The 16,068-nt window shown below is 47.4% G+C and overlaps 1 protein-coding gene across 1 annotated transcript; it reads left to right on the plus strand.

Annotated features, from left to right (window-relative positions):
• The first annotated feature begins 390 nt into the window (after positions 1–390).
• A4GNT (alpha-1,4-N-acetylglucosaminyltransferase) lies at positions 391–10,328 on the plus strand. Its single transcript, XM_038744488.1, has 2 exons — positions 391–801; positions 9,705–10,328. Exons 1-2 carry the CDS (start codon positions 391–393, stop codon positions 10,326–10,328), a joined length of 1,035 nt encoding a protein of 344 aa, XP_038600416.1.
• The last annotated feature ends 5,740 nt before the right edge of the window (positions 10,329–16,068 follow it).

Here is a 16,068-nt window from a genome sequence, read left to right on the forward strand (position 1 = left end):
CCGGGATTAGAACCCATGACCTTCTGACCCCCAGGCCTATCCTGTATCCACTACGCCCTGCTTCCGTGCAAATTCAAAGTATTACGATTATCACCACGAGGAGACAATATTGGACCCATGTCTGCTGTGTGACCTTGGGCAAGTCACTTCACTTCTCTGAGCCTCAGTTACCTCATCTGTAAATGGGGATTGACTGTGAGCCCCACGTGGGACAACCCGATCATGTTATATCCCCCCAGCGCTTAGAACAGTGCTTTGCACATAGCAAGCGCTTAACAAATGCCATCATTATTATTATTATTATTATTGGACCTGATCGCTGATCCTGACATTTCTCTTTTTTTTTATTTAGGGCAACCATCACCAAAAAAGACCAAAACGTCAGAGAGAATGCTGAAAGAATTCCAGATCTCCCTCGTTATTATTCTGATGTTTGCTGGTGGGTTCCTGTATGAACTGACCTTGAAACGCAGCTGCTTCTTCTGCATCCCTGCCTTCAAGAGTCTCGTGAAACTGGAGGACGTTTTGAGCCATGGCAGGAGCATCGTCTTTCTGGAGACCTCGGATCGCCTGGAGCCTCCTCCCTTAGTTTCTTGCGCCGTTGAATCTGCTTCCAGAATCTACCGTGACCGGCCTGTGGTCTTCTTTCTGAAGGGGCTGAATGGGAACTTAACCCACCTGCCCTCCAACTCCACCAACGCGGCATTTTCTCTCCTGTCCGGAATAAGGAATGTCTTCCTTTTCCCTCTGGATATGAGAACTCTGTTCCAAGAGACCCCACTCTTTTCATGGTACTCTCAGGTAAGTATTAAAAATGGGAAAAAAATAACATTTGTTTCTTTTGGTCCCGCTTTGTGAGCCCACTTTTAGACTGTGAGCCCACTGTTGGGTAGGGACTGCCTCTATGTGTTGCCAATTTGTACTTCCCAAGCGCTTAGTACAGTGCTCTGCACATAGTAAGCGCTCAATAAATACGATTGATTGATTGATTGATTGAACCCTCATAGGAAAATCAAACATCAATAATAGTCCCTCACAAAAACTGATTTTGCACCCGAACAATTTATTTTTTACTACAGAAAATCCACAGATATTGAAGCGGATTGAATTATACTCAGTCGATCAGTAGTATTTATTGAGCATTTGTACCGTCCTAAGCTCTTGGGAGAGCCCAGTAATAATAATAATAATAATTTTGGTATTTGTCAAGCGCTTACTATGTGCAAAGCACAGTTCTAAGTGCTGGGGAGGATACAAGGTGATCAGGTTGTCCCATGTGGGGCTCACAATCAATCCCCATTTTACAGATGAGGTAACTGAGGCCCAGAGAAGTTAAATGACTTGCCCAAAGTCACACAGCTGACAAGCGGCAGAGCCGGGGTTTGAACCCACGACCTCTGACTCCCAAGCCCAGGCTCTTTCCACTGAGGAGAGTTTGGAGAGCTTGGCGCATAGTAAGGGCTTAACAAATACCGTTATTATTATTATTATTACTCCTTGCCCTCAAGGAGCTTACAATCTTGTTGGGGAGACAGACACTAAGATTGCTGATGGAGAGCAGGGCGTTCTGGGAGAGATGTGTCCGCGGCATCGCTACGGGTCGAAGACGACTCGACGGTGGAAGACACAAAAGGTGGAAACAAAAGAGTTTAAAAATAAATCCTGTTGGGGGTATTTATTCTGATGACACCTGTCCACATGTTTTGTTTTGTTGTCTGTCTCCCCCTTCTAGACTGTGAGCCCGTTGTTGGGTAGGGACCGTCTCTATATGTTGCCGACTTGTACTTCCCAAGCACTTAGTACAGTGCTCTGCACACAGTAAGCGCTCAATAAATACGATTGAATGAAGGAAGGAGGTAGTCTGAGTACTGAGGTGCTTAGGAAATCAGCATGCCTTAGTGCGTAGAGCACAGAAATGGGAGTCAGAAGGACCTGGGTTCTAATCCTGGCTCCGCCACATGTCTGCCGTGTGACCTTGGGTAAGTCACTTCACTTCTCTGGGCCTCAGTTACCACATCTGTAAAACGGGGGTTAAGACTGTGAGCCCCATGTGGGACAGGGACTGTGTCCAACCCAATAAGCTTGTATCTATTCCAGCGCTTCAAACAGTGCTTGGCACATAGTAAGCGCTTAACAAGTACCATAATTATTATTATTAGATGAGCGTTCAAAAACAGGTGGGGCAACGGTACGGAGACTAGAAACTGGAAGAGAGCTTTGTCCAGAGTAGGGCTCTGCACACGGTTCATGGAGTGTGTCTATCAATTTTGTTGTATTGTACTCTTGCAAGTGCTTAGTACAGTGCTCTACCATCCTTCCTGTCTCACAAGCCCGCAACCTTGGTGCCATCCTCGACTCCGCTCTCTTGTTCACCCCTCATATCCAATCCGCCACCCAAACCTGCCGGTCTCACCTCCACAACATTGCCAAGATCTGCGCATTCCTCTCCAGCCAAACCGCTACCCTGCTGGTTCAATCTCTCATCCTATCCCGACTGGATTACTGCATCAGCCTCCTCTCTGATCTCCCATCCTCCTGTCTCTCCCCAGTTCAGTCTATACTTCACACTGCTGCCCGGATCATCTTTGTGCAGAAATGCTCTGGGCATATTACTCCCCTCCTCAAAAATCTCCAGTGGCTACCAATCAATCTGCGCATCAGGCAGCAACTCCTCCCCCTGGGCTTCCAGGCTGTCCATCCCCTCGCCCCCTCCTACCTCCCCTCCCTTCTGTCCTTCTCCAGCCCAGCCCGCACCCTCCGCTCCTCTGCCGCCGCAAACCTCCTCACCGTGCCTCGTTCTCGCCTGTCCCACCGTCGACCCCCAGCCCACATCCTCCCCCCTGGCCTGGAATGCCCTCCCTCTGCACACCCACCAAGCTAGCTCTCTTCCTCCCTTCAAAGCCCTACTGAGAGCTCACCTCCTCCAGGAGGTCTTCCCACACTGAGCCCCCTTTTTTCTCTCCTCCTTCCCATCCCCCCGCTCTACCTCCTCCCCCCCCCCACAGCACCTGTGTACATGTTTGTACAGATTTATTACTCTATTTTACTTGTACATATTTACTATTCTATTCATTTTGTTAATGACGTGCATCTAGCTTTATTTCTATTTATTCTGATGGCTTGACACCTGTCCACATGTTTTGTTTTGTTGTCTGTCTCCCCCTTCTAGACTGTGAGGCCATTGTTGGGTAAGGACCGTCTCTATATGTTGCCAATTTGTACTTCCCAAGCGCTTAGTACAGTGCTCTGCACACAGTTAGCACTCAATAAATATGATTGAATGAATGAATGAATGGTCTGCCCACAGTAAGTGCTCAATAATAATAATAATAATAATGATGCCATTTGTTAAGCACTTATCAATAAATTTGATTGATTGAATGCTCAAAAAGTACCACTGAATGATTTTTTCACTGTGAGTGGTTTGTGAGAGGTTTAGAGCAAAAGGAAAAATAATAGCCACAACAAAGTTTGCCCCACCCCCCAAATTAAAACCCCCACAGAGAATTGTGATATTATGCCAGGTACCACGAAGAAAAACTGTCTTTTGGGACGACATTGCCCTGTTTGGTGAATTCCTCAAAGGCTGATTGATCATCTTTGAGCTGGGTTAGTAGGATGCTTAGCTTTTCTCCAGGATGCCATGCCTTGGTTTTGGTACTTCTGGCCAAGATGGGATGGGGCCAAGGGATGGACTCCCTCCCCAGCCAGGGCAGGGCTAGAGGCCGGGGGTCAAGAGTAGTCACCCCTAAATTCCCAGAGGATTCGCTTATCTTCTTCTCCCCTCCCAGGCTTTGGGTCCTCTCCTCCTCCCTTCCCCCTGAGGGGATGGGGACAGAGCCAGGCTCCAGCGGCAAACTTGACTTGGCTCAAACACCTTCCATTTGCTTTCAAGAGGATACAGGGGGGTTCAACAATCAGATCGGAAACCTATCATTGCCTGGCACATAGTAAGCGCTTAACAAACGCCATCATTATGATTTGCTGTTTGAGTCATAGACTAACAAGCCACTAGCTATTGTGCATCCACCTAGCAATGCCTGACTCAGGACTTCAGTTGCAAATAGTACACACGTGATATTTATTATTATCATATTATAATTATAATAATTAGGGTACTTGTTAAGCAGTCTTTATGTGCCAGGCACTGTTCTAAGCACCGGGGTAGATACAAGCTAATCGGGTTGGACACAGTCCTTGTCCCATATGGGTCCCCCAGTCTTAATCCCCATGAGAAGCACCGTGGCTCAGTGGAAAGAGCACGGGCTTTGGAGTCAGAGGTCATGGGTTCGAATTCTGGCTCCTCCAATTGTCAGCTGTGTGACTTTGGGCAAGTCACGTCACTTCTCCGGGCCTCAGTGACCTCATCTGTAAAATGGGGATTAGGACTGTGAGCCACCCGTGGGACAACCTGATCACCTTGTATCCTCCCCAGTACTTAGAACAGTGCTTTGCACATAGTAAGCACTTAACACATGCCATTATTATTATTATTATTATTTTACAGATGAGCTGACTGAGGCCCAGGGGAAATGAGATGACTTGCCCAAGACATGTGGCTGAGCCAGCATTAGAACTCAGGTCCTTCTGACTTCCACTTAGCCACATATTTGAACACCTGTGGGTATTCATTCATTCAATCGTATTTATTGAGCGCTTACTGTGTGCAGAGCACAGTACCATGCGCTTGGGAAGTACAAGTCGGCAACATAAAGAGACAGGTATCTTTCTCGTGAGGCTGTTTTCACCTACACCACTTCTAAAATAATAATGGCAATAATCGTAGTATTTGTTAAGAGTTTACTATGTCCCAAGCACTGTGCTAAGCGCTGGGGTAGATACTGTCCAATCAGATTAGATACAGTCCCTTTCCCACAAAGGGTTCCCAGTCTAAGGGGGAAGAAGAAGAAGTACTGAAAGCACTACCGAGGCATCAAAAACTTCTGGATCCATTCCATCTTCAGATGGGGTTTGGTGGAGGTGGTTGGAGTTCCCAATCAATAAATCAATCATATTTATTGAACACTTACTGTGTGCAGAGCACTGTACTAAACGCTTGGGAAGTACAAGTTGCCAACATATAGAGACGGTCCCTACCCAACAGTGGGCTCACAGTCGAGAAGGGGGAGACAGAGAACAATACAAAACATATTAACAAAATAAAATAAATAGAATAGATATGTACAAGTAAAATAAATAGAGTAATAAATACGTACAAACATATATACAGGTGCTGTGGGGAAGGGAAGGAGATGAGGTGGGGGGGATGGAGGGGGGAGGAGGGGGAGAGGAAGGAGGGGGCTTAGTCTGGGAAGGCCTCCTGGAGGAGGTGAGCTCTCAATAGGGCCTTGAAGGGAGGAAGAGAGCTAGCTTGGCGGATGGGCAGAGGGAGGGCATTCCAGGCCCGGGGGATGACGTGGGCCGGGGGTCGATGGCAGGACAGGCGAGAACGAGGTACGGTGAGGAGATTAGCGGCGGAGGAGCAGAGGGTGCGGGCTGGGCTGTAGAAGAAGAGAAGGGAGGTGAGGTAGGAGGGGGCGAGGGGATGGACAGCCTTGAAGCCCAGGGTGAGGAGTTTCTGCCTGATGCGCAGATTGATTGGTAGCCACTGGAGATTTTTGAGGAGGGGAGTAACACGCCCAGAGTGTTTCTGGACAAAGACAATCCGGGCAGCAGCATGAAGTATGGATTGAAGTGGGGAGAGACACGAGGATGGGAGATCAGAGAGAAGGCTGATGCAGTAGGCCAGACGGGATAGGATGAGAGCTTGAACCAGCAGGGTAGCAGTTTGGATGGAGAGGAAAGGGTGGGTCTTGGCAATGTTGCAGAGCTGAGACCGGCAGGTTTTGGTGACGGCTCGGATGTGAGGGGTGAACGAGAGAGCGGAGTCGAGGATGACACCAAGGTTGCGGGCTTGTGAGACGGGAAGGATGGTAGTGCCGTCAACAGAGATGGGAAAGTCAGGGAGAGGGCAGGGTTTGGGAGGGAAGACAAGGAGTTCAGTCTTGGACATGTTGAGTTTTAGGTGGCGGGCAGACATCCAGATGGAGATGTCCTGAAGGCAGGAGGAGATGCGAGCCTGGAGGGAGGGGGAGAGAGCAGGGGCAGAGATGGAGATCTGGGTGTCATCAGCGTAGAGATGATAGTGGAAGCTGTGGGAGCAAATGAGGTCACCAAGGGAGTGCGTGTAGATCGAGAACAGAAGGAGACCAAGCACTGAACCTTGGGGAACCCCCACAGTAAGGGGATGGGAGGGGGAGGAGGAGCCTGCAAAAGAGACTGAGAAAGAACGACCGGAGAGATAAGAGGAGAACCAGGAGAGGACGGAGTCTGTGAAGCCAAGGTCAGATAGCGTGTTGAGGAGAAGGGGGTGGTCCACAGTATTAAAGACAGCTGAGAGGTCGAGGAGGATTAGGACAGAGTATGAGCCATTGGATTTGGCAAGCAGGAGGTCATTGGTGACCTTTGGGAGGGCAGTTTCCGTGGAATGTAGGGGATGGAAGCCAGACTGGAGGGGGTCAAGGAGAGAGTTGGTATTGAGGAATTCGAGGCAGCGCGTGTACACGACTCGTTCAAGGAGTTTGGAAAGTAATGGTAGGAGGGAGATGGGGCGATAACTAGAAGGTGAGGTGGGGTCAAGAGAGGGTTTTTTTAGGATGGGAGAGACATGGGCATGTTTGAAGGCAGAGAGGAAGGAACCAGTGGAAAGTGAGCGGTTGAAGATGGAAGTTAAGGAGGGGAGAAGGGACGGAGCGAGAGATTTCATGAGATGAGAGGGAATGGGGTCAGAAGCACAGGTGGCCGGAGTAGCACTTGAGAGGAGGGAGGAGAGCTCCTCTGAGGATACTGCTGGGAAGGATGGGAGAGTAGCAGAGAGTGTTGAGAGCAGGGGGGTTGGAGAAGGGGTGGGGGGGAGTGACTTTGGGGAGGTCAGACCTGATGGATTTAATTTTATTAATGAAGTAGGAGGCCAGATCATTGTGGGTGAGGGAAGGAGGAGGGGGAGGAACGGGGGGCCGGAGAAGGAAGTTGAATGTACGGAAGAGCTGACGGGGATGATGGGCATGGGTGTCAATAAGGGAGGAGAAATAGTTTTGTCTGGCAGAGGAGAGGGCTGAGTTAAGGCAGGAAAGGATAAACTTGAAGTGAACGAGGTTGGCATGGTGTTTAGACTTTCGCCAGCAGCGTTCGGCGGCTCGAGCATAAGAGTGAAGAAGGCGGACAGCGGCAGTGATCCAGGGCTGTGGGTTAGTGGCACGAGAGCGGCAAAGGGAAAGGGGAGCGAGTGAGTCTAGCTGAGTAGAAAGGGTAGAGTTGAGAGCAGTAATCTGATCGTCAAGACTGGGTAGAGAGGAGAGGGAGGTGAGGTGGGGTGTGAGGTACTCAGAAAGATGGATGGGGTCAAGAAAGCAGGGATCTCTGTGAGGGAGTAATATGGATTTTAATTTTCCCACCAAAACAATAGTCCATAAAACAGATTTTGCTAATAAGGAAGTCTCTCAAGAGCACATCTGTTGGTTATAAAGGGATAATAATAATAATAATGGCATTTATTAAGCACTTACTATGTTCAAAGCACTGTTCTAAGCACTGGGGAGGTTACAAGGTGATCAGATTGTCCCACCAGGGGCTCACAGTCTTAATCCCCATTTTACAGATGAGGTAACTGAGGCCCAGAGAAGTGAAGTGACTTGCCCAAAGTCACACAGCTGACAATTGGTGGAGTCAGGATTTGAACCCGTGACCTTTGACTCCAAAGCCTGTGCTCTTTCCACTAAGCTACACTGCTTCTCTAGATATCTGGACTCTCTAGATATTTGGACCTAGATTCAGAAAGCTCAGCCATTCATTCAGTTGTATTTATTGAGCGCTGACTGTGTACAGAGCACTGTACTAATCAATCAATCAATCAATCATATTTATTGAGTGCTTACTGTGTGCAGAGCACTGCACTAAGCGCTTGGGAAGTACAAATTGGCGACATATAGAGACGGTCCTTACCCAACAGTGGTCTCACAGTCTAGAAGGGGGAGACAGACAACAAAACAAAACACGTAGACGTGTCAAAACGGTCAGAATAAATATAATTATAGCTATAATAAATAAAATTCTAGCATGCTCAACGCTACAATAAATGAACAGAGATGAAAACAAAAATGAGAAACCAAAATATCCAGGTAGGAAAAGTGTATTTTCACACGAATTTCCATATTCCAATTCATTTCAATTTTTTTCAATTCATTTTTAGACGGTGAGCCCACTTTTTAGACTGTGAGCCCACTTTTTAGACTGTGAGCCCACTGTTGGGTAGGGACTGTCTCTATATGTTGCCAATTTGTACTTCCCAAGCGCTTAGTACAGTGCTCTGCACATAGTAAGCGCTCAATAAATACGATTGATGATGATGATGATTTCAAGAGGATATAATAATAAAATAATCGTGTAGTTAAGTTCTGTGTGTCTATGAAGCACTGGGGTAGATACCAGATAATCAGACTGGAGCCTGTCCCCCTCCCAGATCGAGCCCACAGTCTAAAGGGGAGGGAGAACCGGAATTCAATCCCCGTTTTATCTTTGAGGAAACTGAAGCGCTTAGTACAGTGCTGTGCACACAGTAAGCACTAAATAAATACGATTGAATGAATGAATCACAGAGAAGAGAAGTGACTTGTCCAAGGCCACACAGCAGGCGAATGGCAGAGACAGGACTGTAACCCAAGCCTTTGGATTCCCAAACCTGTACTCTTTCTTTTAGGCCACTCACTCCATCAATCCGTCAATCGACTGTATTTTCTGAGTGCTTACTGTGTGCAGAGCGCTGTACTAAGCGCTCGGGTGAGTACAATCGAACGGAGTTGGTAGAAATGTGCCCTGCCCACAGTGGGGAGACAGACACAAATTTTAGGGCCCCGTTGCTCAGAGCAGCAGCCCCCTGGGCAAACACATCACTTGTAATCCTAAATAATTCTGAGAAGCAGAAAGAGCCCGGGCTTTGGAGTCAGAGGTCATGGGTTCAAATCTTGGCTCCGCCAACTGTCAGCTGTGTGACTTTGGGCAGGTCACTTAACTTCTCTGTGCCTCAGTTCCCTCATCTGTAAAATGGGGATTAAAACTGTGAGCCCCCCATGGGACAACCTGATGACCTTGTAACCTCCCCAGTGCTTAGAACAGTGCTTTGCACACAGTAGGCACTTAACAAATACCATTATTATTATTATTGTTATTATTCCCACCCCTGCCGACCCGTTGCTCAGAGCAGCAGCCCCCTGGGCAAACACATCGCTCGCAATCCGAAATCATTCTGAGAAGCAGCGTGGCTCAGTGGAAAGAGCCCGGGCTTTGGAGTCGGAGGTCATGGGTTCAAATCTTGGCCCCGCCAACTGTCAGCTGTGTGACTTTGGGCAAGTCACTTCACTTCTCTGTGCCTCAGTTACCTCATCTGTAAAATGGGGATGAAGACTGTGACCCATGGGACAACCTGATGACCTTGTAACCTCCCCAGTGCTTAGAACAGTGCTTTGCACATAGTAAGCACTTAACAAATACCATTATTATTATTCTTTTAGACTGTGAGCCCACTGCTGGGTAGGGACTGTCTCTATATGTTACCAACTTGTACTTCCCAAGCGCTCAGTGCAGTGCTCTGCACACAGTAAGCGCTCAATAAATACGACTGATGATGATGACGATTCCCACCCCCGCAGATCAACCCTCGAACCCAAAAGAACTGGCTGTACGTCAGCTCGGATGCCTCCAGGCTGGCCATCATCTGGAAGTTCGGCGGGATCTACATGGACACCGACGTCATCTCCATCCGCCCCATCCCGGCCGAGAACTTCCTGGCCGGCCAGTCCTCGCGGCTCTCCAGCAACGGCGTGTTCGGCTTCGTCCGGCACCATCCCTTCCTCTGGCAGTGCATGGAGAACTTCGTGGAGAGGTACAACTCGGCCATCTGGGGCCACCAGGGCCCCGCGCTGGTGACCCGGGTGCTGAGGCGGTGGTGCAATCTCACCGATTTCCAAGACGTGGTGGACCTCCGCTGCCGGAACCTCTCCTTCCTCCATCCCCGGCGGTTCTATCCCATCTCCTACCCGCGGTGGAGACGCTACTACGAGGTCTGGGCCCAGCAGCCGGCCTTCAATGACTCCTACGCCCTGCATCTGTGGAATTACATGAACAAAGGGAAGAAGGAGGTGGCTCCGGGGAGTAACACGTTGGTGGAAAACCTGTACAGAAAGCACTGCCCCGGGACGTACGAGAACGTTATTCGAGGCAGAGAGGAGAGGGATGAGGGGAGGGGGCCGGTTGGGACAAAGAATGGCTCATGAGTAGATCTGTTATTAGCCACCCCCACCCCAAATACTGTGAGCCCGCTCTTGGGTAGGGACCGTCTCTATATGTTGCCAACTTTTACTTCCCAGGCGCTTAGTCCAGTGCTCTGCACACAGTAAGCGCTCAATAAATACGATTGAATGAACGAATGAATGAACATCCCCAGGGCCAGTGATTATAGTTGAGGGAAATTGCCTATTGCTCTGCAACGTGTCCTGGGGAATCATCATCTGGATGGCCTTCACCTCTCGTTGTCTGTCTCCCCGTTTTAGACTGTGAACCCATTGTTGGGTAGGGACCGTCTCTATATGTTGCCAACTTGTGCTTCCCTTAGTACAGTGCTCTGCACACAGTAAGCGCTCAATAAATACGATTGAATGAACGAATGAATGAACATCCCCAGGGCCAGTGATTATAGTTGAGGGAAATTGCCTATTGCTCTGCAACGTGTCCTGGGGAATCATCATCTGGATGGCCTTCACTTCTCGTTGTCTGTCTCCCCGTTTTAGACTGTGAACCCGTTGTTGGGTAGGGACCGTCTCTATATGTTGCCAACTTGTGCTTCCCTTAGTACAGTGCTCTGCACACAGTAAGCGCTCAGTAAATACGATTGAATGAACGAATGAATGAACATCCCCAGGGCCAGTGATTATAGTTGAGGGAAATTGCCTATTGCTCTGCAACGTGTCCTGGGGAATCATCATCTGGATGGCCTTCACTTCTCGTTGTCTGTCTCCCCGTTTTAGACTGTGAACCCGTTGTTGGGTAGGGACCGTCTCTATATGTTGCCAACTTGTACTTCCCTTAGTACAGTGCTCTGCACACAGTAAGCGCTCAATAAATACGATTGAATGAACGAATGAATGAACATCCCCAGGGCCAGTGATTATACAGTTGAGGGAAATTGCCTATTGCTCTGCAACGTGTCCTGGGGAATCATCATCTGGATGGCCTTCACCTCTCGTTGTCTGTCTCCCCGTTTTAGACTGTGAACCCGTTGTTGGGTAGGGACCGTCTCTATATGTTGCCAACTTGTACTTCCCAAGCGCTTAGTACAGCGCTCTGCACACAGTAAGCGCTCAATAAATACGATTGAATAATAATAATGATGATGGCGTTTGTTAAGTGCTTACTATGTGCAGAGCACTGTTCTAAGCGCCGGGGAGGTTACAAGGTTGTCCCACGGGGGGCTCCCAGTTTTAATCCCCATTTTACAGATGAGGTCACTGAGGCCCAGAGAAGTGAAGTGACTTGCCCAGGGTCACACAGCTGACTGTTGACAGAGCCGGGATTTGAGCCCATGACCTCTGACTCCAAAGCCCGGCTCTTTCCACTGAGCCATGCTGCTTCTCAGTGAATGAATGAATGAATGAATGGAAGGATCAGGGAGGAAAAAAAAAGAATAATTCATCAATCGTATTTATTAAGCGTTTACTGTGTGCAAAGCACTATACTAAGCACTTAGGAAAATACTTGTACTTCCCAGGCGCTTAGTACAGTGCTCTGCACACAGTATGCACTCAGTAAATACGATTGAATGAATGAATACAATACAGCAATAAAGAGTGACAATCCCTGCCCACAAAGAGCTCACAGTCTGGAGAGGGGGAGAGAGACATCATTACAAATAAACGACGGCAGTATAAATAAATAAAATTGGAGATAAATAAATAAGTGCTGTGGGGAGGTGGGGGGAAGAACAAAGGGCCAGGCCAAAGGGTGTGGGAGATGAGGAAAAATGGAGCTTAATAAAGTAGAGCTTAATAAAAATACCTGTCTCACTCTAATCCCTCATGCCTGGTTTTTAACTTTTTTTTTTTAGAATACGTGTTAAGCACTTACTATCATCATCAATCGTATTTATTGAGCGCTTACTGTGTGCAGAACACTTTACTAAGCGCTTGGGAAGTACAAACTGGCAACATATAGAGACAGTCCCTACCCAACAGTGGGCTCACAGTCTAAAAGGGGGAGACAAAACCAAACATACTACCAAAATAAAATAAATAGAATAGATATGTACAAGTAAAATAAATAAATAAATAAATAGAGTAATAAATATGTACAAACATATATACGGGTATATATGTACCAGGTACTGAACTAAGAGCTGGGGTAGATGTGAGAAAGTTAGTTTGGACACAATTCCTGGCCCAAATGGGGCTCACAGTCTTAATCCCCATTTTACAGATGAGGTAGCTGAGGTACGGAGAAGTGAAGTGGCTCGCCCAAGGTCGTACAGCAGACCAGTGGCGGAGATAGAGGGAGAAAGCAACCAAGGTGACCTTGAAGATCTGCCATGGGTCTTTTAGGATGGGCTAAGAGACAGAGGTGGGCCGTGGTTTTGCCTTCATCCCAACGATCGGCTCAGTATTAACAAATCACGGTCCATTTTTCCTGGTGGTCTGCTAGGTAGACCACCCTTCAAGGCCCTACTGAGAGCTCAGCTCCTCCAGGAGGCCTTCCCAGACTGAGCCTGTTCCTTCCTCTCCCCCTCGTCCCCCTCTCTATCCCCCCCATCTTACCTCCTTCCCTTCCCCGCGGCACCTGTATATATGTATATATGTTTGTACATATTTATTACTCAATTTATTTATTTATTTTACTTGTACATATCTATTCTATTTATTTTATTTTGTTAGTATGTTTGGTTTTGTCTCCCCCTTTTAGACTGTGAGCCCACTGTTGGGTAGGGACTGTCTCTATATGTTGTGAATTTGTACTTCCCAAGCGCTTAGTACAGTGCTCTGCACACAGTAAGTGCTCAATAAATACGATTGATGATGATGATGATGATGAAATGTCCTAAGAACAGGGATCCCCAAATTGATTGAATATGTGGGTTGAATGAGAGAGACGCGTCCAAGATAACACCAAAGTTATGGCCTTTCAAGAGGGAGAAGCAGACAATAATATAAATCAATAAAATTATAGATATGTATATGAGATACATAAACCAGAGAAGCAGTGTGGCTCAGTGGAAAGAGCACGGGCTTGGGAGTCAGAGGTCATGGGTTCAAATCCCGGCTCCGCCAATTGTCAGCTGGGTGACATTGGGCAAGTCAATTAGCTTCTCTGTGCCTCAGTTACCTCATCTGTAATGGGGATTAAGACTGTGAGCCCCATGTGGGACAACCTGATCACCTCATATCCTCCCCAGCGCTTAGAACAGTGCTTTGCACATAGTAAGCGCTTAACAAATGCCATCATTGTTGTCAAAGATAACACCAAAGTTATGGCCTTTCAAGAGGGAGAAGCAGACAACAATATAAATCAATAAAATTATAGATATGTATATGAGATACATAAACCAGAGAAGCAGTTGTGGCTCAGTGGAAAGAGCACGGACTTTGGAGTCAGAGGTCATGGGTTCGAATTCCAGCTCTGCCAATTGTCAGCTGTGTGACTTTGGGCAAGTCACGTCACTTCTCTGCGCCTCAGTTCCCTCATCTGGAAAATGGGGATTAAGACTGAGCCTCCCGTGGGCCAACCTGATCACCTTGTAACCTCCCCAGCGCTTAGAACAGTGCTTTGCACATAGTAAGTGCTTAATAAATTATTATTATTATTATCATTATTATTCTCTCCCCCTAGTGATGTCACAAAGGACACTGGGAGAACGATACCAAAATAATTGAGGGATAGGAGGAAGCAGAAGTGGTTATGAAAATGGCAGTGATAATATTAATTGTAGTACAAAGGACACTGGGAGAACGATACCAAAATAATTGAGGGATAGGAGGAAGCAGATAAGTGGTTATGAAAATGGCAGTAATATTATTAATTGTAGTATCTGCTAAGGGCTTACGATGTGCCAGACACTGTACGGAGCACTGGGGTAGATACAAGATAATCAGATTGGATATCTATATGTTGCCAACTTGTACTTCCCAAGCGCTTAGTACAGTGCTCTGCACACAGTAAGTGCTCAATAAATACGATTGATTGAATGAATGAATGAATTCCACATGGGGCTTACAATCTTAATCCCCATTTTACAGATGAGGGCACTGAGGTACAGAGAAGTGAAGTGACATGCTCAGGGTCACCCAGCAGACAAGGGGCAGAGGCAGGATTAGAACCCAGGTCCTTCTGACTCTCAAGCCTATGCTCTATCCACTAGGCCATGCTGCTTCCCCAGGGCACCCGGGGCTCACGTGGCTTAGTGGAAAGAGCCCAGGCTTGGGAGTCATCATCATCATCAATTGTATTTATTGAGCGCCTACTGTGTGCAGAGCACTGTACTAAGCGCTTGGGAAGTACAAATTGGCAACATATAGAGACAGTCCCTACCCAACAGTGGGCTCACAGTCTAAAAGGGGGAGACAGAGAACAAAACCAAACATACTAACAAAATAAAATCAATAGAATAGATATGTACAAGTAAAATAAATAAATAAATAGAGTAATAAATATGTACAAACATATATATGTATATACAGGTGCTGTGGGGAAGGGAAGGAGGTAATATGGGGGGGATGGAGAGGGGGACGAGGGGGAGAGGAAGGAAGGGGCTCAGTCTGGGAAGGCCTCCTGGAGGAGGTCAGAGATCATGGGTTCTAATCCCGGTTCCACCACTTGTTAGCTTTGTGACTTTGGGCAAGTCACTTTCATTCAATCGTATTCAATCGTTTTGTTCAATTCACTTCTCTGGGCCTCAGTTCCCTCATCTGTAAAATGGGGATGAAGACTGTGAGCCCCACGAGGGACAACCTGATTACCTTCTATCTACCCCAGCGTTTAGAACAGTGCTTGGCACATAGTAAATGCTTAACAAATACCATTATTATTGCTATGGGGGCTGCTTTGAGCCTCTGCCCATGTAGGATGTGAGTGGTTCCCTTTCCCGCCTTCGAACCGGGCAGGGGGTGCGGACTCACAGAGGGGATGAGGGTTAGAGTGAGAGATGAGGGGCCTCAGTTCCCTCATCTGGAAAATGGGGATGAAGACAGTGAGCCCCCCGTGGGACAACCTGATCACCTTGTATCCTCCCCAGTGCTTAGAACAGTGCTTGGCACAGAGTAAGCACTTAACAAATGCCGTCATCATTATTATTCTCTGTGCCTTAGTTCCCTCATCTGTCAAATGGGGATGAATCAATCAATCAATCAGTTGTATTTATTGAGCACTTACTGTGTGCAGAGCACTGTACTAAGCGCTTGGGAAGTACAAGGTGGCAACATATAGAGACGGTCGATACCCAAAAGTGGACTCATAGTCTAGAAGGGGGATGAAGACTGTGAGCCCCCTGTGGAACAACCTGATCACCTTGTATCCCCCCCAGTGCTTAGAACAGTGTTTGGCACAGAGTAAGCGCTTAACAAATACCATCATCATCATCTTGAGTTCAGTCTGTAGTCCGTGGGGCTGCCACTGTGGCTTCTCCTCAGCCTCATTCCAGCTCAAATGGGGACAGTGGCCCAAGCTACTTCCCATCCAGTTTTCTGCACAGCTGTCTCCCTTGGAGGCAAAACTCATCATCATCATCATCATCAATCGTATTTATTGAGCGCTTACTATGTGCAGAGCACTGTACTAAGCGCTTGGGAAGTACAAATTGGCAACATATAGAGACAGTCCCTACCCAACAGTGGGCTCACAGTCTAAAAGGGGAAGACAGAGAACAAAACCAAACATACTGACAAAATAAAATAAATAGAATAGATATGCACAAGTAAAATAAATAAATAAATAAATAGAGTAATAAATATGAACAAACATATATACATCAATCAA

This window comes from Tachyglossus aculeatus, chromosome 1 (genome assembly GCF_015852505.1).
Source record: "Tachyglossus aculeatus isolate mTacAcu1 chromosome 1, mTacAcu1.pri, whole genome shotgun sequence".
Classification (NCBI taxonomy): domain Eukaryota; kingdom Metazoa; phylum Chordata; class Mammalia; order Monotremata; family Tachyglossidae; genus Tachyglossus; species Tachyglossus aculeatus.

What these genes read in the sequence shown, in the direction of transcription:
- A4GNT (XM_038744488.1), top strand. Translation starts at nt 391, where the DNA reads ATGCTGAAAGAATTCCAGATCTCCCTCGTTATTATTCTGATGTTTGCT. An exon ending in TCTTTTCATGGTACTCTCAG is followed by an intron (nt 802 to 9,704) that starts GTAAGTATTAAA and finishes CCACCCCCGCAG; the next exon opens with ATCAACCCTCGAACCCAAAA.